Source organism: Equus przewalskii, chromosome 21 (assembly GCF_037783145.1).
Source record: "Equus przewalskii isolate Varuska chromosome 21, EquPr2, whole genome shotgun sequence".
NCBI classification, from domain to species: Eukaryota; Metazoa; Chordata; class Mammalia; order Perissodactyla; family Equidae; genus Equus; species Equus przewalskii.
The window spans coordinates 43,665,393-43,692,749 of record NC_091851.1 but is presented as its reverse complement, the minus strand read 5'-3'; the positions used below and the strand labels follow the sequence as shown (position 1 = coordinate 43,692,749).

At 56.2% G+C, this 27,357-nt stretch overlaps 1 protein-coding gene across 1 annotated transcript in view; it reads left to right on the top strand.

Moving 5' to 3' along the window:
* BMP7 (bone morphogenetic protein 7) overlaps positions 1-25,608 on the top strand; it is an 86,956-nt gene extending 61,348 nt beyond the window's left edge. Inside the window, exons 4-7 of the mRNA XM_070589620.1 lie at positions 12,452-12,649; positions 19,274-19,350; positions 20,829-20,939; positions 23,588-25,608. Coding sequence (XP_070445721.1) covers positions 12,452-12,649; positions 19,274-19,350; positions 20,829-20,939; positions 23,588-23,737 — 536 coding nt within the window. The 3' untranslated portion in view covers positions 23,738-25,608. The remainder of the gene's footprint in view (positions 1-12,451; positions 12,650-19,273; positions 19,351-20,828; positions 20,940-23,587) is intronic.
* Positions 25,609-27,357: the final 1,749 nt, after the last annotated feature.

Sequence of the window (27,357 nt, the reverse complement as noted above, 5' to 3'; positions counted from 1 at the left end):
TCTGCAGAGACAGCCTGGTCCCTAACCTGGGATCTCCCACCAACTTCAGCATAAACTCAGTGAGATGGCACCCGGACAAGCTGAGTCCCAGCGCGGTGGGTGGCCCCCATGTCCAGCTCCCAGGACCCCGTCGGGGAGAGGAGGAGACGAGGTACCGGGTCAGGGGTGCAGCACCTCATCCTCGCCCTGACTCTCGACAGCATCTTGGCGCCACCAGGCTACACCCGCCATGGGTGGAGAGGGGTCTCCAGGCCACCACGGGAATATGGAGGCTTGTCCTCTCTCAGGGGCCTTGGTTTCCTCACCCACACGATGGGCGTGTTGGTGACAGCTTCCATCCCAGCGAGGCACAGATGTCCCCCACCTTCTCTCAGAAGCCTTGTGTTTGGCCAGTGTGGGCCGCCTGCTCTCTCAGCCTCTAAATGTCACCCGAGGCCACCCAGGAAGCCTGCGTCTGTTCCGTCTTCCTCCAGCTGCGGCCCTCCTGTTAGTCACCCCTCGGAGCTGCACAGCTGGCGCCCTTCCTGGCCTGCCTGTGGGGGAGAAGCCCGTCACTCCCCAGGCACCTGTGGCTCGTCAGGAGTCCCTGGGGAGCATCCATCATCTGTGTGGGACCGGATGCTGCAGGAAGGAGGGCTGGCGGCTGCTTGTCTTTCCTTTTGTGCAGAAGAGAGGCGGGCAGGCGGCCCCTCCCCTCCCAGCCACACAGGCTGCTGTCCACCCCCTCCCCCTAGGGCGGGTGGAGAGGTGAGAAGAGGCACCCTGAGCGAAGGGGGCCCTCCACATTCTGGCCCCACCGAGTAAGGGCTTGCCCGCCGACGAGGGGGCTGTCCAGGGGGTGCGGGCGATTGCTGAGCACCCCCTGCAGGACAGGCCCTGTGCAAGACCAGAAACTGGACAGGCTCGCAGCTCCCGCACAGACTCCGGAGCGCCCAGCCCCGTCACATGGCAGCTCCTCGGGGCAGCCTCGCATGATCTTAGGCAGCTGGCCCAGCCTCTCGGTGCCTTGTCCCTGATCTGTTCCATGGGCACAATAATGTCACCCACACTGTAGATGGTTGGGAGGAAGACAGGAGTGAATTCATGCAAAATGCTGCGCCCTGGCCTGGCGCCCTGTCCGTGCCCATGAGTGCTAGATATTATTATTATGTTGTTGTTGTTGTTAGTGATGTGTTTAATTCCCACAATGACGCTGCCCAAGTAGCGTGATTGTTATTGCCAGCATCTTACAGATGAGGAAACTGAGGCCAAGATGGCCAAGCAACTTGACTAGAGTCACTTGGCTCCTGGGGTGGCCCTGGGCTTCACCGCGGATCTGGACTCCGGCCCCTCACTCTTTGCTGAAAAGCCTTCCAGGGAGTGTGGTCGCCCGGGACCAGACTTGTGGGCCTGGTGTGTGATCGCTGAGCCCCTGCTGGGTGCCTGGCTGGCCATCCAGACAGAGCCCCGGACCCACAGCATCTCAGTTCCTGCCTGGCTCTTCCTGCCACGTCCCCTTTCCTGCGCAGGAAAGAGTCTGAAGAAGAACCCAGAAGACAGCGAGCTTCCCGCAGGGCTAACTGAAGGAGCCTGTGGAACACAAGCGGCCAGGGCTCCTCCCTCCATTAAAAAAAATATTAAAAATTATGTTTTATGACCATGTTGGTATGAAGACAAATATAATCCTGGCAGGATTAAAAATTGACATTTTCTCCCACCCTAAAAAGTTCCTGTTTTGTCTTCTGATTTTAAGAGACATTAAAATGTTTTCATGGGCCCTAAAGTGCCGTGGGGCTGGGCACGGTGCCTGATGGACGAGTTGGCCCTCAGCCTGCATCCCAGGCCGGAGAACGATGCTGAACTCTCCCTTCTCCAGCACCTGGTTGTTAGAACCAGCTTCCTGCAGTCAAGAGCCTCTTTTCCACTTGGGAAGTACAATTCACTCAACAAACATTCGTGTGTACCTGTGATGTGGTACAGACTGTTGTAGGCTATGGGGCCATGTCCTGAACAGGACAAGGATTTTGCCATCGTGTTGCTCACATTCTCGTAGAAAGAGACAGACAGTGAAGGGGCCATAGGCTGAAGGTCAAGGACGAGACCTTGAAGACAAGTTCTGTGGTTCTGAGGACGGCTCACGAGGGCCTGTTGCTGCTCTCCACATGAGTACATACGGTTCCGGTGCCGCCTGCCATCCCAGAGCTGCAGGCAGATGGAGACCATTTGGGGCTGGAGACCCTTCAGTCTTTGCAGACGTGGAAGCCCCTGGTCATTTGTTCCCTGAACAAGGATTCCAGCTTCTTGTCCTAGTTTGTGGGGTCCCCCCTCCACTGTCCACAGAAGAAACCACTTGGAGGCTCAGCAGTGCAGCACCGATCCGCCCGGCCTCTCTGATCCAGGAAGACGATCCGGCAGCCTCAGTTCCCCATCTCACACTTCCTTGTCAGGAGCCTCCAGCTACCGCTCGACACCCACTGAGCTCTCAGACCAAGAGGGCCCTTCTCCTGCCGCCCACCCTGTCTCTGCCTGCTCGAGTCAGATGCACACAGTTCCGGACATCTGTGTGCACGGACAGCCCCGGGCTTCTCTCCCGGGCGCGAGAGCACGTGTCCCCTTCTTGATCGCCCCAGATGCAATCGAATGGGATGGCAAGGCGTTTAAAGGATTGAGGGCGGATGCTGTCCGAGTGTGGTGCTCAGCCGAGGCAGCTGGGGTCCGGACGCGGGAGGTGACCCACTCGCCCACCGCAGCTGCAGAGACTAAGCTCGGTAAGGCTGGGGCTGGTGAGCGACGGATCCCGCCCACAGCGCAGCTGGCTCCAAGCTGCCTTCGCCCATGCGATTGCCTCACATCCTGTTTGTCCAGAAGCCGGAGTGAGAGAGAAGAGAAGAGGCCTCTATGGCCCAGAGGCTGGGACTGGTCCTTCCAGGGCTGGGCTGGCAGTGGTGGCGGGGATGGCTTTGGGTAATTGGGGCCAGGCGGATGTCACAAGTGTTAACTACATGCTCACTTGTCACTCAGGCCTGGGTCCATCAAGAGAAGTGGCTGGAATTAATGTTCTGCACAATTAATGAGGAACGTTCTTATGCTGTGGGCCTCCAAGGGGCAGCCGGTGGCCCTGGGCCTGGAAAACAAAGAAGCCACGAGAAAACCAAGATGCCGCCTCTGCCGTGGGCGGGTGGCAGCCCCTCCTTTCCCGAGAGGCCCTATCTGTGCTCTGTGCTTGCTCCCCGGGAGCTGCTTCTGGGCTGAAAATACTGATTCCGCTCGGGCCACCCGGAGCCTGCAGGTGGTGGCCTGATGCACAGGCATGTTCCTGTCCTCAACTCACTTCCCAGAGTCCTGTGTCCACACCACTGCCCACCTGGCTCGCCTCTTGGAAGGCGTTAGCTACTCTGAGCCTCAGTGAATTCCTCTTACCATTGGAGGCCCCGTAGGTGGCCCACATCCATGCGCGGGCGAGCTTTCCTTTCCGCATGTCCCCCAACATCCACCTGGACTTGGCGATGGTTCGGTGATTAAGAGCTTGGCTCGAGTCAGCTGGACCGGGGTGTGGACTCCTTCTCTGCCATCCCTGGTGGTGGGTCCCAGAGAGGTGACTTCACGCCTGTGACCTCACTTTCCTCCTCTGTGAATATGGGCTTGAGAGTCCTACGAGGAATGGGCTCAGCACGGTGCTGGCGAGCCCTCAGTGACGGGTCGTTTCTCATCTTTGTCGAGAACCAACAAGATGGAACCGACGCTATCAGGAATACTTTCATTGGCAAGTAATAGACCATAAAAGTGTCTTATCTCACGGGGACCTTTACGGTTTCTCCACAAGTCTGGAAGTAAGTGGATCTAGGGGAGGGGAGGGCAGAGGTCAGCACTTTTTCTGTTGAGTACCAGATAGGAACGGTTCCAGGCTTTTGGGTCAGACATTCTCTGTTGCAGCTCCTCGACCCCCCATTGTAGCGTGAAAGCAGACGGATGGTCTGTGCATGCATGCACGCGGCTGTGCTCCAATGAAACTTTATTTGACAAACAGGTGGCTGGGCCGGCCCCATGGCCGAGTGGTTAAGTTAGCGCGCTCCGCTTCGGTGGCCCAGGGTTTTCACCGGTTCGGATCCTGGGCATGGACATGGCACCGCTCATCAGGCCATGCTGAGGTGGCATCCCACATGCCACAACTAGAAGGACCCACAACTAGAAATACACAACTATGTACTGGGGGGGTTTGGGGAGAAGCAGCAGGAGGGCAAAAAAAGAAAGAAACAAAATTGGCAACAGATGTTAGCTCAGGTGCCAATCTTTAAGAAAAAAACAGGCGGGGGCTGGATTTGCCCCCAGGCTGTAGTGTGCAGACCCCGGAGTTCGAGTACCCACAGCAGTCAAGGCTCCCCCCAGCCCCGCCCCCTTGAGTGGGCTGATGGGTCCTGAGGCTGATCACATTGCGGCTGGCAAGACGGCGGCCTCCACGTTGCCCGGCCCGGAGGAAGGAAGCAGGTGGGCTGGATGAAGGATGCTCTCACGTCTGCCTTTTTGGGGAGGCAGATGTATCTGAGAAGCCTACAGCCCCCAACCTCGAGGGGCTGCGAATGAGGCTGGGGAAGGGTCTCGTGGAGAGGGGCTGGGCACGGCCGTGGGCTCTGCAGCCGGCCGCCTCTGCCTCACGGCACACCCCCTGGCCGGGCTTTCTGCACTCGGCTCTGACGGGAGCAGGGCCTGCTCAGACAGCTGCCCGGCCTCCTCGGGTAGCAGGTGTGAGGACTCAGGAACGGATGGGCACGTAGCGTGTGCAGGGACTGTGGGAAACGGGCCGCACGAGGGGCTTCACTTCTTCACATCACAGGAACGGGAACATAGATCCACGCCAAGACCTGTCCTCGAAGCTTATTCCGGAGGTTCATGAGCCCCCAAAGTGGAAGCAGCGCAAGGGCCCCTCCCCAGGTGATGGATGAATGAACTGGTACATCTGTCCTTGGAGTACTACTCAGCCACGAAAAGGAGCGAGCTACAGAAACACGCAGCACTGCCGGTGCCTCCCAAAGATGCAGGCTGAAATAAGCCACAGCAAGAGACCGTGGGAGTCCCTTTATATGAAATGTCTGGAAGGTGCAAAGTCAGAGTGACAAGAACAGGTCGGCAGTGGCCAGAGGCTGGGGTCGAGGGAGGGCATGATGGGAAAGCAGAGCTTCCTCGGCACTTGTGACGTTTGGGACTGGATCATGCTTGGCTGTGGGGCCGTCCTGGGCACCGTGGGGTGTTCGGCAGCATCTCTGGCCTCTGCCCACTCAATGCCAGCAGCACCATTTATAAAAACCCCAAATGTCTGCAGACTGCCACATGTCCTGGGGCGCAGAATCACCCCTGATTGCAACCCACTGAGATGAAAGGCAGCTCGGGGAGCTCTCCGGGGGGCTGGGCCCGCCCTGAACCCTGACAGTAGCAGTGATACATGCATTACAGCTTACAGATCTGTACATCAAAACAGCTCCATTTTACTATGTCAATTTTCAAACTAAACTTTTAAAAAGCCAAGAAACAAAAAACAGAAGCAAACCCCCCCACGGAGGCCAGCGATGAGTTCTACTAAAGAAGTGGAACCCAGCGAAGTCTTGCCCCGGGCCCGCTGACCTGTCCGTCGAGTGGCCCAGCGGCCCCATCACGTTTGCTGCAGCCCGCGGACAAACCAGTTCCAATCGCACATTGGGAAGACCTTTCTATCCTCACTTAAGGGGCACCTCTTGGCAGATAAAATACAGGACTCGCCCTGAAATTTGAATTTGGGATAAACGACAAATAACTGCTTAAGATAAGTATGTCCCACATATTGCAAATATTATTCATTTATCTGAAATTCAAATTTAACCAGGCAGCCTGTATTTTTATTTGCAAAATCTGGCAACCCTCTTCTTGGGCAAATCTTCAGCTGTTTTTATTTTAACCTATTAACCCTTGGCTAGAATAGAAATCCTTTTCAACTTGCCCGAAGATATAGACCTATATTAAAATATCATGTATCTTTTCTCCCTGGATCAATCAATTCGGAAACCTCAGGCCCTCTGCCTAAGACATTTTGGCCCGGCTCCCTGCCCAGTGTGACTTGCCCTGGACACTTAAATACAAATAGTCAAATACTTGATGTGCTGAGTGAAGCCTGTATATTGTAACGTCGTAAATGCAGCGGAATTCCCCTCCAGCCAACCCCCACTTCCTCTCCCTCTATAGAACCTTTCTCGGCCCTTTTTGGGAGCATTAAAACAAAAATAAGCTTTGTATGTGAACATACCTACATATGTTGGTAAATACTTTAAATTTCTTTTCTCCCAGGTGGAGTCACACTGTGTCATGTTCTGCCTCTCACTTAGCGGCCGATGTAGGGACCTTCTGTCTCTGGGCCCCCGGGGGGCCTGTGCCTGGCTTCCTCCGGTTGCCCACCCCAGGCCCGGAGCAGTGCTGGTAAATAGATGAATGAATTGTGCAGGGAGCTGCTCGGTGCTCCGTGCATGCCCCCTAATTTAACCATCCTGTCTTGATAAAGCACCAGCTGGCTCTAGGGTCTTGACTTAAAAACTTGCCTTGGTGCCTTCTCTCTGCACGGCTCTCTTGCCTGGCTGCCCTTAGGGAGGGCAGGTAAAACCGGGCCTCTCAACCTGGGGTGTTTTGCCCCCAGGTGACACTTGACCACGTCTGGAAACATTTTGGGGATGCATTTTTGGGAGCCTCCTGGGACGCTGCTACAATCCCGCAGTGCCCACGACAGCACCCACCGAGGATTGTCTCGCCACGGTGCCCAGTGCCGGTGGAGAAGCCGGCTATGGACGTGTGTTGGGCTCAGTGCTGGAGCTCCTCCTGTGCTGGGACGGGGTGAAGGGACCGTCCCTGCCCTGAGGTGCTGAGCTTGTTGGAGCAGGACAGGAACAAGTGTGCAGGGCCCAGCGAGGCCACCCAGAGCGCCGTGGGGGTCGGGAGGAGGGCATGGTGACCGGGGCTCCTTTCTGGACCGCCACTCGGCTTCCTCTCTCCCTGCCCCACGTGTTCCCCACACACCAGCCCTAGTGCACCTCTCGCCACAGAACTCTGGCAACGTCTCCACCGCCAAACCCTCTGTGGCTGCTGTCACACCTAGAACACGACCTAGAACATGACCCAAAGCCCCTGCAGAGGCCCCACGTGACCTAATCCCTGCCCTCCTCCTGGCCTCATTGCCATCACCCCCTCCCTTCCCCTTCCCCAGACACACCGCATACATTCCCGTCTCCTGGACTTGGCATCTGCGGTTCCGTCTGCTGGGACTGCTCCTCGCCCAGGACCCCCGTGGCTGAGAAGCCTTCCCTGACCCGTCCTGCCTTGTCCCTGAGCGTATGTGCTCAGCTCTGGGCAGCTGTAGCCCTGTCCTGGCTTTCCGCGGTACCCGACCCCAGCACAGTGCTGGACACCTGGTGAGTGCTTCTGAAAGAGTTGTTGAACGGACTAGTAAACGAATAAACGAGGTGGTTGTTCAGGCCTGGGACACATACTCAAATGTCCACCAGCAGGAGAGGACGAGGCGGAGGAACTTCCAGCTGGGAGGCTCTTCTGTGGCCACGAGGGGTGAAGTCAGTGTGTGTTTCACTGACGTGGACAGACATCCACCATATATAGTGTAAAAACCAGGTGTATAGGGAACAGCAGTGACAGCACAATCGCAATGGTGAGGAATCACACACGTGTTTCTGTGTCTGTCCGTGCATGCCGGGGCTGGCTTCACTGTGTGACCGCACGGCATCCTGAGCTAGGGCCCCCTGTGTGGTTTGATGCTCTGCTCTCCCCATCCTGAAATTCTTAATAACTTCTGGACAAGGTGTCCTGCGTTTTCATTTTGCACTGGGCCCTGCAGATTCCGAGCCGGTCCTGGTGCCCGAGGATGCTGGAAGGTTGATCCATCTTCCAGAACCCCAAATGGGCTCCGTGCAGGAGGTTCCAGGGGACCCTGGAACTGTGTTCTGTTTGCGGACAGCAGGTAGTGCTTCTGTAATCCCACTGCTGCAGGGAAAAGCCAGGGCGATGAACCCAGTTCAGAGTCTTTCGTTCCCAATTCTTCCAATGACCATTGGTCCCACATTTGATATTTCAGGGAATACCAGGGAGGACCTGCCGCTGGGAGAAGTCGTCTCCTCCCCACCCCCAGGTGCCCATTTCGGATGTGGCCCTGGGCCAAGGGGCCTCCAAACTCGCGTGAAGCCCCCTCCCCATCTTGGGGAACCCCGAACCCTATTTAGCATCAGCATGTGGGATGGCCGAGGAGGAAGGTCTGGGCGTGTTTGCAGCACAAGGACATGCTGGTGTGTGGCTGAGAGCACTGGTGTTGGCTTCCAACAGACCAGGGTTCGAATCCTGCCTGCGCCACTGACCAGCTGCAAGGCTGTAGTCACACGGCCTTGTTTCTCTTTGTACGGTGAGGTCGCGGTGTCTGCCTGGCGGCTGCATTGACACTGCAGTAAGCTATGAGTGCTCCGTCCACTGTTGACATGGACCCACCGGTTCATCTAGTAAACTGACGGCAGGAGCCCAGGAGGGCCAGGCGCTTGTTATAAAACCTGGGCCCCAGGGTGCCGTGGGTGGATCATTCCTAGCCTTGGGTTTTTTTTTTTTTTTGCACTTTTTTTTTGTTGAAGATTTGCCCTGAGCTAACGTCTGTTGTCGATCTTTCTCTGTATCGTACGTGGGATGCCACCACAGACGCCTATGCACGAGTGGTGTCAGTCCGCGCCTGGGAACTAAAGCCAGGCTGGCAAAGCGAAGTGTGCTGAACTTACCCGCTAGGCCACCGGAGCCAGGCCCTGCACTTTTTAAAAACTGAGACATAACTCACATAACACAAAATTCACCATTTTAAAGTGTACAATTCAGTGATTTTTAGTATATTCACATTGTTGTGCAACCATCCCACTAATTCCAAAGTGTTTCCATCACCCCAGAAAGAAGCTGCCTGTCCCTTTAGCTCCTGCCCCCCCCCCACCTCCAGCCCCTGTCAGCCTCTCATCTACTTTCTGCTCCTATGAAAACACATGGAACACATCCTGCACATTTCACACGCGTGGAATCGGGCAACATGTGATGTCCCGTGACTCACTCTCTCACGCAGCAGGATGTTCATCCGTGTGGTAGCAAGTAGGGAACTTCATTTCTTTTTGTGGTGACTGATCTTGTGCTGCATGGACGTGCCACGTTTTCTTTATCCACCCGTTAGCTGATGGATGTCTGGTCTGTTTCCCTTTTTTGACTATTGGGAATGCTGCTGCTGTGAACGTTTCTGCATAAGTTTTTGTGGGAACCTATGTTTTCCGTTCTCTTGGGAATGTACCTAGGAGTGGAAGTGCCGGGTCATATGGGAACTCGATGTTTAACTTTTTTGAGGAACCGCCAGACTGTTTTCCAAACATTTGCACCATTTTCCCGCCAGCAGCGTCTGAGGGTTCCTTCTCCAAAACTTGTGTCCAGCCTGCCATGGTTGTGGCCATCTGAGACGGAGGGAAGTGTTTTCCATAGCCCTGGGTTTTTGCTGAAGGTAAATGTCCGCTGTGGTGTTGCTAGCCTTTAGGTTGAAAACCTTAATCTCTTCTCAGATGTGGTGACGGAAGGGGAATGATTCATACCTGCCCTCTGAGTGTCGTCCAGGATGGCTTGTTGCCCTGTTCTCTAGTCCTCAAGCCTCTAAGAAAAGGGCAAGAACAACCCCAAAATGGCAGCTCAGACTAAACAATCAAGGAGGTTTATTAGTCTTGGTGATTGGGGCAAGCCACGAGCTTCAGGACGGGTTTGACCCAGTGGCTCAGTGACGTCACTAGAGACCCTGTGTCTGTCTGTCTCTCTGCTCTTCCTTCCACCAGATCAGCCCCATTTGAAAACGTGGTCCACTTGTGGTCACCAGATGGTGACTGTTTCTGGTGCTACCTCGGTCCCTCCTCCCTCAGTCCTGTCCAGGGAGAGAGAAGGTTGCTCTGGACACTAGACTGGGCCGTTTCTTTCCCAGAAGCTCTCAGGAGACCCCTCTTCCATTTATGGGCTGCACCAGGTCACGTGTGATCCCTGAACCAATCACTGTAGCCGGAGGATTAGTCACCACATGTTAGACCACAGGCCCCTCCGCTGTGGCCAGCGTGGGGTCAGCCAAGGCACAGCTGCAGAAATGAACACTGGCTTGGGTACCAAGGAAAGGGCGGCGTGGGTAAGACATGCGACATCACTCCCAGTTTACAGGTGAGGAAACCGAGGCCCCAGGGCGCAGCCTCACCTCCGTCAGCCCACACAGGCTGGTCCGAGGTGGACATGGGTTCAAACCCCGAGAGACCCTCTTCTCTCACCTCTGTCCGCCCGTTTCCCGGATGAGGCTGTGGGTCCCCAGACCCGACCATCCTGACAGCTGTGAGAGCCAGCCGGACGCCCTCCAAGGGGCGCAGGGGCTGCTGCAGCGCCTGGACGCGCTGTCTCTGCAACAGCGTCAGCTTTCCAGGCGAGGCATTTTTATTTCGCCCTAAAAGCCTTCCAGGGGGGAACGCAACTCCTAGGGGCACAGCTTTAATGGGTTCTTTTATAGGATTCTTCAAATTATAGACGCGTGAACTCGCGGAAACCCCGGTAAAGAATGCAGGCAGCGGAGCGTGGACGGGAGTCAGGGTGACACAGTGCTGCGCGCGGAGGTGTGCTCTTTAAACGCTGGTCGTTAAAGAACCAAAGCGGAGCCGCTGGTGCTCGTCCGGCCCTCGGGGGGCTGGGTTCTTGACTTCCAGTCGGTCCGGAGCTCCAGGTGACGTTTGTTCCAGATGTGGATGGGCCTCCAGAGCCTGCTCTGGCCTCCGACCCCTCTGGCCTAACTTCAGGGCATCTGTCACGGTCACGCAGCCTGACCTGGGTTCAAATTCGGCTCTGTTGCTTCCAAGCTGGGTGTCTTTGGGTCAAGGGGGCCGGCCCATAGCCGAGTGGTTAAGTCCGCGTGCTCCACTTTGGCCGGCCATGGTTTTGCCGGTTGGGATCCTGAGCACGGACGTGGCACTGCTCATCAGGCCACGCTGAGGCGGTGTCCCACATGCCACAACTAGAAGGACCCACAACTAAAACATACACAGCTATGTACTGGGACCTTTCGGGAGAAAAAGAAAAGATTGGCAACAGATGTTAGCTCAGGTGCCAGTCTTTAAAAAAAGAAGAACAATCAAGGATCTGCCCATTCCTGGCCACCTGGGCTGCCAGCACCAGGTCCAGGCCCCACCTCTCCCTGGACTGGGCAGCCGCCTCCGCCTCCTCTCTGCTTCCAACCTTGACCCCACAGTCCAGTCTCCAGGGGCGGCCTGAGGTGGTTTTACAAACAACTCAAGCTGCCACTTCTCAGCTCACACAGCCCGTGGTCTTCGTTCTTAACGTGTGTGAGTGTCCTGGGGTGACCCTAACAAAGGACCTTGGACTGGGGGCTTAAAACAACCAGCTTTATTCTCCCGCAGCCTGGAGGCCCGAAATCCAGGCTCCAGGGCTGCCCTCCTTCCGAGGGCTCCAGGAGAGGCCTTCCTTGTCTCTTCCAGCCTCCGCTGGCTCTCGGCGTTCCTTGGCCTCCGTGTTCAGATGGCCGGCTTCCGTGTGTGTGTGCGCGTGCAAGCGCGTGTGTGCACCTCTGTGTCTTCACGTGGCCTTCTTCTAAGGACATCAGTCATTGGGTTGGTGTCCAGTATGACCTCATCTTAATTAATTACATCTGCAAAGACGCTATTCTTTAATAAGGCCACATCCTGAGGTTCCAGGACGTGAGTCTGGGGGACACCAACCCTGTACACAGGAAAGCCTCCTGATGCCCAAAGGACCCTGTGTTATTTGTGTCCCCTGCCATCCCCCACCATTTATCTCTCTGACCCCACCAGCCCTCTGGCCCCCAGTCTGCTCTGCTGCTGGAACACACCCCCCTCGCTCCCACCTCGGGTCACGTGCCTCTGCAGCGCCCTCCGCCTGGAACGCCCTCTCCCCAGCTATCTCCAGGCTTCCTCCCCGTTACCCGGTTCTCCGCAGAGGGTGGCCTTCAGTCACCAGGGCTGCTTGCAACTGTTCCCACACCCCTTGGCACCCAGCAGGATTGCCCACCCCTTGGATGTGGGTGGATCACGTGACCTGCCCCGGCCAGTAAAATGTGAGTGGAACTTGCGCCAGCCCGGTCCTTCCGCGAACCTCGGCCGCCGCTCTGCTCTCCGCCGTTCTCCCCATAGTGTCACCAGGGGCTACTGTGGTGTGTGTTTCGTGCCCCTGCCCCGCCAGCACGCACGCCCAGAGGACAGGGGCTCCTCTCTGTGGGGTTGCTGCTGTGATGCAAGCTCCTAAAACAGCCTGGCACAGAATGAGTGTGCATACACGCGTGCTCGCGGACGAATAACAGAAGTCTGAGTGCATCGGAAGACGTGGATGAAGTCGCCCGCTCACCGCCCCTCCTCTAACTGCTCTTCTCTGCGTTTGGCTGCTTCCCGTCTAGGGCAGAGCGTGAACCCCAAGCTGGCGGGCCTGATCGGGCGGCACGGCCCCCAGACCAAGCAGCCTTTCATGGTGGCCTTCTTCAAGGCCACCGAGGTCCACCTTCGCAGCACCCGCTCCACAGGCGGCAAGCAGCGCAGCCAGAACCGCTCCAAGACGCCCAAGAACCAGGAGGCCCTGCGGGTGGCCAATGTCGCAGGTACGCCCGGGGCGGGGGGATTAACTCACAGACCCCAAGGGACCCACGGGGGCCCCTGCAGGACCCCAGCGGGGGCGACTCACACTCCCCTCACGTGCTCAACAGATGGTTCTGGAACCAGTGCGGCGGGAAGCAAACGCACCAATCCCGACCTGTACGGAGCTCCCCGTCTTCATTGTGTGAAAGTAGTAAATGCGTTTAGAAACGCAAGCAGCAAAACAGTAATAGAAAGAGATGCCAATCGTGTAAATTTCTAAAGAGGCAAAATAATGGCTACAGATAAATGAGAGAGAACTGACAGCTTGCAAGGGAAGGCTCCCTGCCCGCGGAGGGAGCCGCTGCCTGGGGAGGGGGAGGAGGAAAAATGGGGGCGTTTGTTTTCTCTTCAATTTTATTTCTTAAAGGGAAAAACGTTTGAAACTCATGGCAGATTCTAATATTTGTTGAATGTCAGTGGTAGGGTTTTCTGGGGGAGACTTCATGGCTCTGGGTTGGTCGTGAGCAGTGTTTCTAAGAGCAGGGCTCCGGCCCCCAGGCCCGGATGGACTTTGGGGGGTGTGTGCCGGAACTGTAGGGGTTCCTTCTGGCAGGGGCATCCGTTCCTTCTTAGGCTTCTCAAAGGGATCTGGGGGCTCCCAGTGGAAAGCCAGCTGACTGTCTTAATTCGCTCTGGGAGCCTGCTCTGTGCTGGGCTCTTGGGGGCTGCCTTCAAGGTGGAAAGCCCGGCCACGGTCTGCCCTCGTGGATCTCGTCGGGACGGGCAGGAGGCGGCCGGTGTCCACAGCCACACTAACAGTCCTGAGAGTCGGCACACAGTGACTGGGGACTCACCCAGTCACCCAGGGAGGGGCGGTTCAGAGACGACGTCCCGGCCGAGTGCTGTGGGCTGAGCGAGGCCGCAGGCCAGGCCAGATCGGCTCCAGGCAGTGGGCCCTGTGGCATGGAGGCCGTGACAGGAGGTTGCATGGTACCTTCAAGGGGAGAGGGGAGGTTGCGTGGCTGGGATGGGGGGCGGGGGCTTGGGGAGGTGAGCAGAGTCACGTGTCCTCTTGGAGCCACGTCTCCACTTTGAACTTCATCCATAGCAGCTCTGGAAGCCTTTGCAGAGTCCCTGCTATGGTGCCGGGTGGGGGTGATAAGATCGTTCCAGATGCTCTGAGAATCGAGAATAGGGCTAGCCGAGTGGGGCCTTGGGGGAGGGTCAGACCAGGAGACTTGCTGGAGGCATGCCCCGGTCAACCAGGCAGGAAGTGCTGGCACATTCCGTCCTAGCAGAGACTCCTGAGTCTTGGACTCTACCAGCTGTATGTTGGTTATAAAAGGGGAGGGCCCAGGTCTCAGAGTCTTAGAATTCAACACCCGATTTCCCCCATGCATCCTCACCAAACCCCCATCGTCTTCATTTACATAACCCCCAGGACTGGGCTCTCACTACCTCACGTGGCAGCTGGTCTGCCTTGCCTGGCATCTGCCTCCTTCCTGTGGATTTCTACTTCCTGGCACTGTTTGAAGTTCATCCAAACCCTGCCTGGAAGTTTAGTAATAAAAAAAATACTGGGGGCTGGGGCTGGCCCCGTGGCCGAGTGGTTAAGTTCGCGCACTCCGCTGCAGGCGGCCCAGTGTTTCGTTGGTTTGAATCCTGGGTGCGGACATGGCACCACTTGGCAAGCCATGCTTTGGTAGGCGTCCCACATATAAAGTAGAGGAAGATGGGCATGGATGTCAGCTCAGGGCCAGTCTTCCTCAGCAAAAAGAAGAGGATTGGCAGCAGATGTTAGCTCAGGGCTAATCTTTCTAAAAATAAAAAACAAAAACAAAAACAAAATATATATATATATACACTGAGGCCTGAGCGCCCCTGCAGGTTTGTAAACCAGAATCTCTCAGTGTGTGTGTGTGGGTGTGTGGGCATGTACATGCCCGTTCGAAGTGCTTTACCTCACGTGATGGGCCGGGAGTCCTGCTGTGGGGCCACACAAGTCGGGTGCCCTCTTACAGGCAGCTCTTTGTGTGTTGGGGGGACACACGCTCCAGCCGGCCGCGGGCCACGAAGCTCTCTCTCCTGCAGCCTAACCACCCCGGGGTCTTCGGCTGCTCTTCAGACGGCATGGTTTGGGGTTGAGAAACTGGGTCCCTGGCTCCCTTGCACTTCCTTCTCCCCACCCACGTTTGGACCCAGCTCCCTGGTCATGAGCCGTCTTCTCCAGATGACCCTGTGGGGGGCCAGCTGAGTCCCAGCAGCCGTTGTAACTTGTGAGCTGCTCCGGCGGGGGCTCCTGCTCGCCGGCCTGCTGCGGGTGGCTGGGTAGGGCAGGACCGGACGGACAGGGGAGCTGGGAGACCACCTCCTGAGCATCTCTCTCCTCCCCCCTCCTTGCCTTTCTGCTATAAGTGGTCATGGTGAAACAGGACTTCTGACCACTTCTCCCAGAGTAGCCACAGCCTGAGGGGGCCTGGAGGCACAGTGCAGGTGGCTGGGGTCCCTGATGGCAGGACTAGTGCCCACCTCACACTTGCACATCCACGGCTAGCTTCGTGAGCTGCTCGCAGCCTCGGTTTCAGCCTTAAGCCAGATGTCATTGCTTTGCTTTAAGACAGAGCTGGGGAAAGTGGCATTCAGCCGATGCTTGCCCTTGCTCTGCTTATGGCAGACATTGCTAATCAATGCGGAGCCCTCACATAACATCAGATCCTTCTTCACTTGGGGCACCCAGCAGCCGGCCATGCTGGCCCTCGGCACGAAGCTTCTTTGCCACGTCTGGCCCGAGCTAACGTGCTCAGACCTTTGTGTTGTTCACTCTGCTTCGCACAACATCACGGGGCTGAGGGACGCCCCGCCTGCCTCCCCTCCATCTTCCACCTCCCTGCAGGGAAGAGGGAGAAGAAGTCTCGGGTGTTGACGTTGCCACCTGTGGCCATGGGCATTGCCACGGCAATGGAGGCCATCATGGATTTCCATACAGTTCCTTCAGGACAGTACAGTGAATGGTCCAGTAGATTTCCCAGGCTCTTCTCTGAGGATGCCCTTGACCTTGACCTTCACATGTTAATGACCACCTGGCCTTCCAGAGGCCTGGCTGCCCCTGCAGCTGCTTCTGTCCCTCACAGCCCTCGGGCTACCAGGCCCAGAGGTGGGGTCCCCACGGCTGCTCCGTCCTCCCTAACCTCCCCCGACCCCCAGCCTTGGAGCTCAGCTGGCAAAGCAGACCATCCCCCATCCACACCGGTGCCTGGCTCTCTGTCCCCCTCTCGCCTGCTCCTCCTTTCCGACTGCTGACTTCCTCCTTGTGGAGGGCGCCTTCCTCTCCACTCCATATCCTCTGGTGCTCCTCCCTTGGAGACCTCCCCGGCCTGCTATCTCACCTCCTTTCGGTTCTTACGCGGACAGCACTTCCGCAGAAAGGCCTCCTGTGTGCCCCTGCGCCACAGAGCTCCCTGGCAGCGTGCCCTTCCTGTCCTCCTGCCCTGCCTGCCTTTTCCCCATAGTGCTCATCTCGACAGCATGACTGATCAGCCGATCATCGGCCTTTCTCGCTAGAAGAGAAGCCCTTGCTGGCGCGGCTTTGTTTTGTTCACACCTGTAGCTCTAACGCCTAAAACAGTAGGCACTCAACACCAGTTCGTATGAATGAATGAATGAATGGTATGCCAGGCACCAAGGTCGTGGGGGCCAAAGACATTGGAAGGCGAGTGCTCCCTGCCCCCCAGCCTGGGGGGTTGACTGGGCCCCATTGGGTCAGCCCACGCTGAGGTCATCTCACTGGTTTTGAGTGTCTCCTGGGAGCCAGGATCCCTCCTATAAAGACACGTCAAATTCAGTTGTGTTCAGTGAAATGTAATTTTCTCATTGGTTTGTATATCCGTAAAAATTGCTTTTCTGAACTATGGATATAAAGATCTGTATAAAATTGGAGATATTCAACAAAGCTGGTGAAAGTAGAAGCAGCCTGAGACCAAAGCCCCCAGCTAGGAACGCCTGTCTCTCCCGGACCTAAGCGTTTCGGGAACACCAGTGGGAGGCCATCTTCTGGTCACCGCTGTGCCCCTCCGCTCTCCTCGCTCCCTGCCCTCTTCTCCACATCCCTGTTCTTGTTTCTCTTTCTTTTTCCTTCCCACCCTCACTCCCCTTTCCTCTATTTCATTTCAAAGTCGTTCTCGGCCACCGCGCGGCCCAGGTGGCTGGACGTCGAGGGTTTCCAGGACGACGTAATGTCCAGTGTGTGTCCGAGGAGGCTTTCTGGTCTGTAGTGGATGGTCACCGGGTTTATGGATACAGAGTGAGTTCCCTACACAGCTCCTGTCACACCCATTTTACACTGAGGAAATTGAGGCCCCGGGAGGGGAAGTCAGCGATGTCCTTCTTATCTGACTGTTTCTCGTGAACCTGGAAGCTGTGCAGATAGAGTCCCTGTGAATCAGGGGAAAGCGGAACACGGAGGGTGTTTCAGCTTTTGCCAAACACGTGGGTGACGTGTCACTGAGTTTGGGGGAGACAGTCATGAACTCCGAATGGTCAAAGGGGGTGCGTGTAAATGGAGGAGGTGTATGCCTTTAAACTTCCCTAATGAGGGGCTGGCAGATGATACTAAATAGCCAGACGCTATGAGCTGAGCGCGGTGCTAATCCGACTTGGAGACACAAGGCTGCTCTGGGAGGTGTCAGACCCCCTCCCCACTCTGCAGATGAGGAGCCCAGGGTCTCGGAGACCCAGGGTTTGACTCCAGAGCTGGAGTGGCCCCCTTGCCCGGTCCTCACTCACTGCTCAGACTTCGCTCGGGCTGGTGTACTCCAGGGTCAGCACTCCAGGGTCTACACCTCAGCTCAAGCCAACTGGCACTCCCACATCAGGATGAGCCCTCACGGGAAACTTCAGAGGTAGGACCTGTTGGGATGGTCTGGCTGCAAGTAAGAGAGACCCAAATCAAAGGGGCTCCCAGCCTCAGGAACATCGTTGGCCCCCAGATCCGAGATTGGGTGGGCATGTGGGCTGGTTGACCCAGAAGCTCTGCGGCCTGGCTCTTTGCGTCCCCACGCCGCCACCTTCATGTTGGCTTCATCCCAAGGCTACGGCTGTAGCCATTGGAACCTCACTCCTTCTCTGTTCCTGGGCAATGGAGGGAAGCCAGTGAGCCGCTCTTCCCCTGGGTCCTTCTGAGGAATGAGGGAACTTTTCCAGAAGCCCCTGTGTGCGTCCACCTGTGTCCTGTTGGCCTGGGCTGGATTACTTGGCCTTTCGGAAGCAACCGTTACTCTAAGGACAGGGTGTGAGCTGGAGAGCTCAGCCTGGGTTCTAAGCCAGTCACTGGCAAGGGGTGGGGTTGCCCTGACGGCCCCCGACCCGAGTCCGGGAGGGCCCCCCACCAGGCCATCTGAGACAGCCAACCAGGCAGTGGGAGCCAGGTGCGCCCGGACGTCTCTCAAGCTCAGGTCAGGTGAGCAGGCAGCCCCATTCATCTCCGGGGTCTTTCCTCTCCATCCTGCGAGTTCTTTCTGTGCCCCTCACCCATTCAGTACCTTCTGGGACACTTATTCCTTGAGGGGATCAGAGCAGTGGACAGAAACTAAGGTGTTAACCACTCATTTATTTGTATGTTGATCCCACAAATATTGGTGGACACCGGACCCTGCCTCACAGGGCCTTTTTGAAAAGGTGACATTCGAGCCAAGGCTTGAATATCCAGTAGGAGCCAGACATACAAAGATTATGGGAAGGAGCGTTCCAGGTAGAGGAAACAGCAGGTGCAAAGGCCCTGAGGTGGGAGCGGGCAGCACATTCACGGCACAGAAAGACGGCTGGTGTGACTGAAGGTTGGTAGCTGATAGTTCAGGAGTCAGGGCCACACAGGGCCTTACAGGCGAAGGACAGGAGTACAGACATTGCTCTAAGTAAGATAGAAAGCCCCGGGAAAGTTTTAGGTGTAGATGAGACAGGTTGTGGGTAAGAAAAAAACCAATCCCTTCAGCTGCAGGGTGGAGGGAAGATTGTGCAGTGGCAGCACGGAGTGTGTGTGCGCGCGTGTGAGAGAGAGAGGGAGAGAGACAGACATTTCCACATGTTTACCAGTGTGCAGGCCCTAACCCAGTGCCTGCAAACCTTACATACTTCTGGAAAACCCCACTGCAGATTTTTCGCTCTTCAAACAAAACCTCAGGAGTGTGCTTTTCCGGAAGGTCAGTGGGATTTGACCTTCTAGCCTCTGTTTTCTTCGTGGTGGTGGTGGTGCTGGGGGCTCTGTCCCGGGCCCTGTCTCTGCCCTTGCATGGGCTCCAGCGGCCGGCCCTGTGGGATGCAGATGGGGTTGTTCCCTTAGTAATCCAGGCAGATGTCAGTATCCAAACAACACGTGTGTGCAAGAGAAACGAGGGTCCGCAGAAGGATCCAGAAGGTGCCGTGACTGAGACCGCGTGCGAGAGGGACGCGGTGCTGGCACCTCCCTTACTGAGGCTAGGGGCTGGGGACCAAATGCGTTTTAAGCTCCAGGCGCTGGAGCGGCTCTTGTGTCAGAAACTGGCCCCCAGTTTGCGAGTCCGCCTGCGCTCGCCCCGCCGCCTTAGACCAAGGGAGAGTAACACGTGCTGTCCTTCTCGTCCCCCCGCCCCCTCCGCCCGTCGTCGTCTACGCAGAGAACAGCAGCAGCGACCAGAGGCAGGCCTGTAAGAAGCACGAGCTGTACGTCAGCTTCCGCGACCTGGGCTGGCAGGTGAGGCGCGGGCTGCGGCCACCGGGATGCTGGGGCCTCTGGGGTGGGCTCCCCCCCAGGCAGTGGGGCTGCGTCCCAAGTGCGCAGTGAGCTGTTTCCCGTCTGTGTCAGTTGAGACCTGTGTCAGGTGTCCTCGCTGGGGCCAAGGGTCCAGGTCGAGGTTGGGGATGCCTCCTGAAGCCCCAGCGCAGGACTGTGGTTGAGACTCAAAGTGGAAGCAGGGCCCCAAACACGGTGGACTCTGAGCCTCATTCCCCCGTGAGCCCCGTGTGCATCCCACGGCTTCTCTCAGACTTGGCCGAGCGCCGGCTCCCACCCTCTGCCCCGTCGGTGCCTCCTTCCCCCTCCCATGACTCAGGTCCCCAGGGAATGGGCTGAAGCGTCCAGCTCGGGGCAGGTGCTTGCTCCTGAACCCGTCAGCTGTTTTAGGGGTGAGGTCCTGTCGTAGGAACGTGGCTGCCCCGTGGAACCGTTCTGGTGGGGTGGGACAGAGGACAGGGCATGAGTCCTAGAAAGGGAGTCAGGATCGTCCCGTCTCCCAGCTGTTTATGAGCCTGTGTGGCATCCTGGGCCTCTCCTAGGCACTGGGGGTGCAGCAGTAACATTGCAATGTCCCTGCCCTCGGGGAGCTCAGGTATCCCCTACAGAGCATTGTCACAGGGTCACCAGGCCACGGGTTTTGTTGTCCTCTGAGTGAGCTTATAGCTCAGTGGGAGAGTCCAGATTCTTCCCTGGGGATCTTCCCAAATACACTCTCAGGGTCTTGCACACACAGCCAGCATGGGGCCCTCTGGCGACTGTGTCCTCGCGTTTAGGACGACATCCACGCCTGAAGGGGCTCCAGGCAGTGCTTGGTTCTAGTGCTGGAACAGAGCCGCGAACTCCAGGGGCCTCTGCTGGAAAAGTCTATGGCCTTGAGTCAGTGAGGGGGATATTTATTGCTAGAATGATATTTCTGTGCTCACCGACCCTAAAGGCAGGCATGGCTATGCGCATCCTTTACAAGCAGCACAGTATACCAGGCGCTGTGCTGGGTGGTCCACACTTCATTGAATTCACACCATTTGGGTTATTGGTCTTTCTCCCAGGCAGGTGGACTGAGGTTTTGTTTAAAGCAAACTGCCAATGTGTTACCACCTAGGAGGGGTGAAATTGATGCCACCCTGATCACCCCTCTCCATGCCACCTTCCGACAAAGCCACGCAAGTGTCCGTTCTGGGCTCAGCCCAGCCCTGCGGTGGTCTCTGAGGACATTGTGCATTCTGCTGGGACCTGGAAATGCTGCCACCCGTTGCTCCTGCCTCTGCGGGACCCCCGGCTGCTCAGGGGGCTGTGGGCCCTGCCTTTGACTCCTGGCAGCACCAGAGTCTGGCCCACAGGAGGAGGGTTTTGTCATGGAAGGTGGGACCCCATGGCCCACACTTTCCGTGTGGTTCTGGACACGGCCCTTGTGCTGCACTCTCTTCTGTCTCCCCCAGGACTGGATCATCGCACCCGAAGGCTATGCCGCCTACTACTGCGAGGGAGAGTGCGCCTTCCCGCTGAACTCCTACATGAACGCCACCAACCACGCCATCGTGCAGACACTGGTGAGTGCGGCCTGCGTGCCAGCTGGGGCGTGGTCAGCGGGGGAGCAGGGCCGCCAGAGCCTGCCCTGCGCCTGCACGCTGGGGCCAGAGGAGCCCTCTGCCCCAGGCCGCGCCGTGACTTTCGTGGGCCTTGGGCACCTCTGCTTTTGTGGGTCCCTCCCTCCATAAAAAAAAAGATAAAAAATTATACCTTATAACTGTGTGGTCCCTGCCCCGGCCTCATTTTCCAGGGAGGAAACAGTCAAGTGAAGAAATGAGCAAATGAGAGATGGAGAGTGTTGGGGAGACGGCCGCTGGATGGTAGGATAGAGAGATGGGGGTCGCCCTGGAGGGTTCAGCGAGGTAATGAGATGAAAGCTCGTAGGGGGTGCCCAGCGTGGTGACTCTCGCTCACAGATGTCATTTTTACTACTCTACCAACAACAGCAGCGATAAGAGTTAGGGACTTTGTTCTTTAGTTTAGAATCTGAGGTTCGGGGACCTCGGTTTTCTAGCTCCCCGCCATGAACATTATCTGGGCCTTTCCTGACAACTGGTCATCCTCCCTGGCTTGAATGCTTCTGGTGATGGGCTGCTCACTCCCCAGGGCCATCCCCTCTGTCCTGCAGTTGTTTCTTACGGAGCTTTCTGCTGCTTTTGCTCAGTAATCCTCGTCCCTCGTCCCTGCCCCATGTGTTTCTTCTTAGAGGAAAAGCTCCTCTGTTCCTTTCCCTTTGGGGGAAGGCTCTCTGTTTAGCACTGCTTTTCCAGGGCCCTGTTCCCCCGACAGTGAGCTCTGAAGCCCTGTTCAGGCTGGAAAGTCCTTGGGCTGGAAGCGGTTAGTCCCCCCTCTGCGTTCCTCGGCCTGGACCTACTCCCTGTGCCAGTGTCCCCCATAAGGTCCCGCTCCGAGGACGCTGGGAGGTGACGGGGCCTCCCTCAGACTGCCAGAGGCACACCTCTGCCTTCCTGTGACCCCTGCCCTGTGCCCACCCACTCACTCCGTGTTTCACCAGTGAGCTCCAGGATCTGCGTGACCGCTCCGATTATCTGGAAATGAGGGGTCTGTGGTCACGTTTCAGAGGGGAGTGAGCCCTTGCCTTCTGGAGAGTCCTAGAGAGATCCTTACAGAGGAAATGAGCTGACACCTGGGATTTGCCGTAAGATTATTCAAGGGTGAAGGACATGGGGGAAGGTTTAGATTTGTCGGGTTTGAAATTGTCCACAATAAGAAGTTTAAAAAGTGTGCTGGCCTATGTCAGAGGTCATAGACCGGAACCTTGTGAACAGAGGGCCATCCACAGACTGCTTTCGCTTGGTGAGCATGGTGTGTTGGAAATCTGGAAGTTTCACATAAAAACAAAACAGAACCAAATCTCTGGCCTGTCCTGAACACTCAGCACATCTGACCACATCGCCTTCACTTGGCTACAGTTGGCTTGTGGCCATCTCCCTTTACTTTGCCCCAGTCCTCACTCTTCCCTATTGTCTTACTTCTGGGCTGCTCACTCATCAACACTGCTTGTGTGGCCCCTGCAGGCACTTGAGTTTCTTTGCCCTCTGATGCTCGTTCTCCGTAAAATTCACAGAAGCCCAGGAACAAGAAGGAGCAGTAAACCTGAGCAGCTGGACTGCTTCTTTCTTCATTCTTACTTTCTGGACTCTCTGCTTTCCTGTTGATGTCCACCCAAGTGTTTGCCCAAATTCTTTCCTCCTTCTTTTGATTGCTCAAGAGGCAGAATCATCTAGTATAGTCCCGTCCTGCACCCTCCAGTACAGTAACCACTTTTATATGTGGCTCTTGAGCACTTGAAATGTGGCCAGGCTGACTCAGGAGGTTCTGTTAAGTATAAAATACACTCGGGTTTTGAGGACTTAGTACAAAGAAAGTAAAATAGCTCATTAATAATTTTTTATTTTCAGTACATGTTGAAATGATAATATTTTGGAAATGTTGGGTTAAATTAATTTCACCTGTTTCTTTTCCATCTCTTTAAACGTGGATACAAGAACACTTTAAATTCTGTGTGCGACTTGCAGTATGTTTCTTGGACAGGACTGGTCTAGCCCAGAGGTCAGGACTTTTCTCTGGAAAGGGCCAGATAGTAAATATTTTCGACTTTGAGAGTCATAAGGTCTCTGTTGCAACTCTTCAAGAGCAGCCGTAGACACTGGGTAAACGGACGGGCGCGGCCATACGCCAGCAGAGCTCTGCTCGCAGAGACAGGTGAAGGAAAGAGTTGGCCGCAGGCCGACCCTGCCAGCCCAGTTAGTCTTGACTTGGGGCCGTCTTGCCTCCTGGGGCAGAGATGACGTCTGGGGACATTTTTGGTTGTCACAGTTGGGGGGTGGGGGTGGAGTGCTTTGGCCTTCTAGTGGGTGGAGCCCAGGGATGCTGTTAAATGTCCTACAATGCACAAGACAGCCTCTCGATGGAGTGATCATCTGGCCCCAAATGTCTGGTCTGGCCACGAACTTCCCAGCTGGGTGCTGTGTAAACCTCTGTGCTCTGGTTCCCTTGTCTGTAAAACAGGATAACCCCAGAAACGGGAGTGCTCAGTGACGGTCACCTACCGTCATTTAGCCAAGGGAGCACGTGTTCCTTCTGGAATAAGGAGGCCGGGGAGGTACCACTGCTGACCCCTGCTGACGTTTGCTGTGTGTTCCAGGTCCACTTCATCAACCCAGAGACGGTGCCCAAGCCTTGCTGTGCACCCACGCAGCTGAACGCCATCTCCGTCCTCTACTTTGACGACAGCTCCAACGTCATCCTGAAGAAATACAGAAACATGGTCGTCCGGGCCTGTGGCTGCCACTAGCTCCTCCTGGAAGTCAGACCCTCTGGGGCCACCTTCTCCTGGATCCCCGTCTCCCGCCGCCCACGGTCCCCCGCCGCCACGCCTCGGTGACGCTCAGCAGGCCCAGCGCCTCTTTTGAGACCATCACGCCCTCCCCGACTTGAAAAGGGCGGGAGCGTTCAGGAATTTGAGAGGCTTTGATCAGTTTTCGTCGGTATCCCGTGGGCAAGCTCCCACAGGTTGCTGCGGGCAAAACCCAACAGGAAAAAAAATGTAAAGAAAACGGCCCGGCCACGATCGCTGGCTGCAAAGTCTCAGCCGTGCACTGACTCGTCCCCGGGGGTTGGGAGCGCCCTTCCGCCAGGCCACCCAGCAGCGGGCAGTGGGCGGCTCGGCGAGGGGTGGGCACACATGTGTCTGGGCTGAAGGAAAGCTGAGCAGGAAGTCCCTGTAATAAACGTCACAATAAAATGAATGAATGAAAATGGTTAGGATGTTACAGATATATTTTCCTAAACAGTTTATCCCCATTTCTTGGTTTACTCTGATTTCATAAACAGAAGTCGCGGCCAGCGGAGGGCGGGAGGCCCCCTCCACCCCATCCCGTGTTCAGCCTGAGGCCCGCGGTTTGCGCAGACCTGCCCAAACGCAGGATTGGGCTGGGAGGGGAGACAGCAGATTTCTGCTCCGAGGAGGGGGCGTGTTGACCTTGAAGGAAAAATGTGTCCCGTCCTCCAGCTGGGTGTGTGATGGCAAGAATTCAAGTAGGCCTGTGCAGCCCCAGGAGATGCTCGCAATTGGTTTTCCAGCTCTCCCCGGGGTAGGAAATCAGTGAAATGGCCGAGAGGAGGGGGCAACATTCAGAGCAGAACCCGGACTTGACCCTGGACTCGGCCACTGTGGCCCCGTTTCCAGAAGCACCGAGGGAGCCTAGCCCTCGACAGGGGTGGGTGGGCAGGGGACTGTCCATCCCCCAGGTGGGCCCCTCCATTGTTCATTGATAGCGTCCTGAAGTCTGGGTTCTGACGAGGGCCTCCGTGGCCCCTTCTTCTCATTTGCAGACCCCTATTGAGGGCCCTGCAAATGATCGGCTCCTTGAAGTAAGGGAAAGATGGAGTGGTGGGAGGTCTGCTGGGGGCAGGGTGTGCTGGACACGAATCTCAAATGAAAGGCTCTAGAAGCTGTTTTGAAAGTGACACCCTAGTCAAGTGTCCTGACTATAGGTGCCATTTCTGAGATGACGCTTGATGCCAGGCTCCCTTGCCTTGGCCAGCAGTTCCCGTCAGTGGTGCGCACCCAGCCTCCAGCCGCACACCAGGCCTTGGGGAGGCCCCGGGCCGTCTGTTGCCTGGGTGAGGCCCGTGGCCCCTGCAATCCAGTCCGGTGGGGAACTGTTTCTCTCCCTTGATTAAGTTGGTTCCTGGAAACACTGGGCCCTGCTTTCATTTTCTTTTATCTTTTTCTTCTGTAGTAGCTTGGGCTGCAGCCTTTGCCTGGTCCATGAGGAAGTGTCGCGGTTTCTGTTATATTTCATTTTGTCTGTTGGCAGATCTGGGGATTTTTGTGTGATTCCCTCTTGGTGCGAGTTTTTTCACCACGCAGGCCCCAACTAGCCTCTGGTTAGCATCATTTGTACATTGAAACATGTAAATAGTTGTTACAAAACAGAGAAATTATTTATGTCCATCTGAAGCTGTTAGGGCCTCCTCAACCCCGTGTCCAGGACGACGAGCTCGCTTCCTCCAATCTGTTGTTTTCTTATTTAAGACTATTTATTAACGGTCGGACCCATGTACCTTCAACTGTTGCCTAGAGCCGTCCTCAGCACAAATTCTGTATAAATAGACAAAGGGTTTTGACTTTGCAATAAAAGGAGACATTTGGTTCTGGTTCTTGGGCCTGTGTGTGTCTGTGTGTGTTGTTTTTTCCTCTCCACTCCTGGATGCTGGCATTCTGGAGCTGCTAAGAACGCTCCGTCTTGGCCCCACCGTGAACAGGCTGTTGCTGGTCCAGCCCTGGGGAGAGAGGCGCTCGTCAGTGTTTGGTGCAGCTGTGTGGGCTCAGGCAGGAGAGGTGGAATCAAGCAACAAATGTGAATTTGGTAGGCTCGACTACAAAGATCCTTGATTGAATTACAGTGCAGCTGTCAGCAGCTGTTTCAAAGAGGCGAGGGGTAAATTAGTTGTGTTTACTGCTCACATAGTTGAAAGATTTCATCATCCCAATAAAAGAGGCACAAGAAAGAAAAAATGGCTGAGGGGAGTGTACACCCCGAAGCCCTCAGGCCCCGGCGCCGGCACGGTCCAGGGTTACGTCGGTGGTTTGGGGGCCACTGTTGGCTCCCGGCTCCAGCCGTAGACGGCCTGCAGCGGCTGGAGACTGCGCACAGAGCACGCTCACCGAGCAGCAGGGAACAGCATCTCCGTCCCCTTTCGCGTTGAACTCCGCCCTCGGATCACCTGATGGATGTTAGAATCCAGGCCGGGCCTCGGCAAGGCTGCTCGCTCTTCCCCCATTGCCTTGTATCCTAACAAGTTCCAACCCCTGTGGTTTCTAAACCCTCCTGTCATTGTCCTGACGTGCGACTCCTCTTTTGTTCTCTTTCCAGGCCAAAGACCGAGCCACGAACCGGAGGGCCAGAGGTGGCCTGCAGACGTGTCTTATTCCCTCTGCACACTGTTTACACATTTTTTTAAAATGTGAATTTATTGCCAACATGTTTTTGAAAATCAGAAGGTTGGGATGAAAAATCTTAGATTCTGGCTTCTCTGGAGAAATCAGTAGATCTGGCCACTCTGGGCTCCATTCCTGCCTGGAAGCTCTTGGCTGGAGCCAGAGGGCAATTGTTGCTGCAGTCTCCACTACTCCCTATTGCCTTCTCAGAAGGGGCGAATCTCAGTTGCTGTTTCAAAAATTGTAGATAGCTATTTATCTGTACCCATGTCTCTGTTAAGAGTAGGCAAGTAAAAGCTGAGAGGCCACACGCTTGGGGAAGAAGAGAGAGGACAAACAGTCTTTTGTTCACCCCCGGCTCCTGGTTGGGCCCCTGCAGGCAGGTGTGTTTGTGGCTGCAGCACCACAGATGGCCTAGCTTTTGCCCCCGCCTTTCCCCCTCCTAGTTTCCACCTCTCTTGCTAATTTTCACCCTATAGCAACTCCTGGTCGCATCTCCCAGTCCTGCTCGCTGGGCACCTGTGTCTGGTGCCGTTCTTCCCACCGCTTGCCCTGATGTCACCACCGGCCATGCTGAGAGGGCACAGAGAGGTGAAGCAATTTACTCAAAGTCACCAGCTAAGAATTACTGGAACTGGAATTTGAACGCAAGTCCTGGGCTCGACCCCAGGCTCCCCTGAGTTCGAATCTCCTGGGGCTTCTCATGAAATGTGAGGATTCCTGGCCCCCAGCCCCAGCCCCCCAGCGTCTTTCCCCAATCCCGTATGTCGGTCCCTGCATCCATGCCGAGTTCCTGCAGCACAAGGTCAGGCCTGGGGTCCCCTCATGCTGCTGGGCTGCTCAGGTCCTTCCTTTGTGGGCGTGATGCTGAACTCGGCTTCCCCCGGCTGGGGCTGGTGGCCTCACCTCTTCTCCAGCGCACCTGCCAAGCCTCTGACTGCTGCTCCGTTGCCTGGCAACAACAGTGC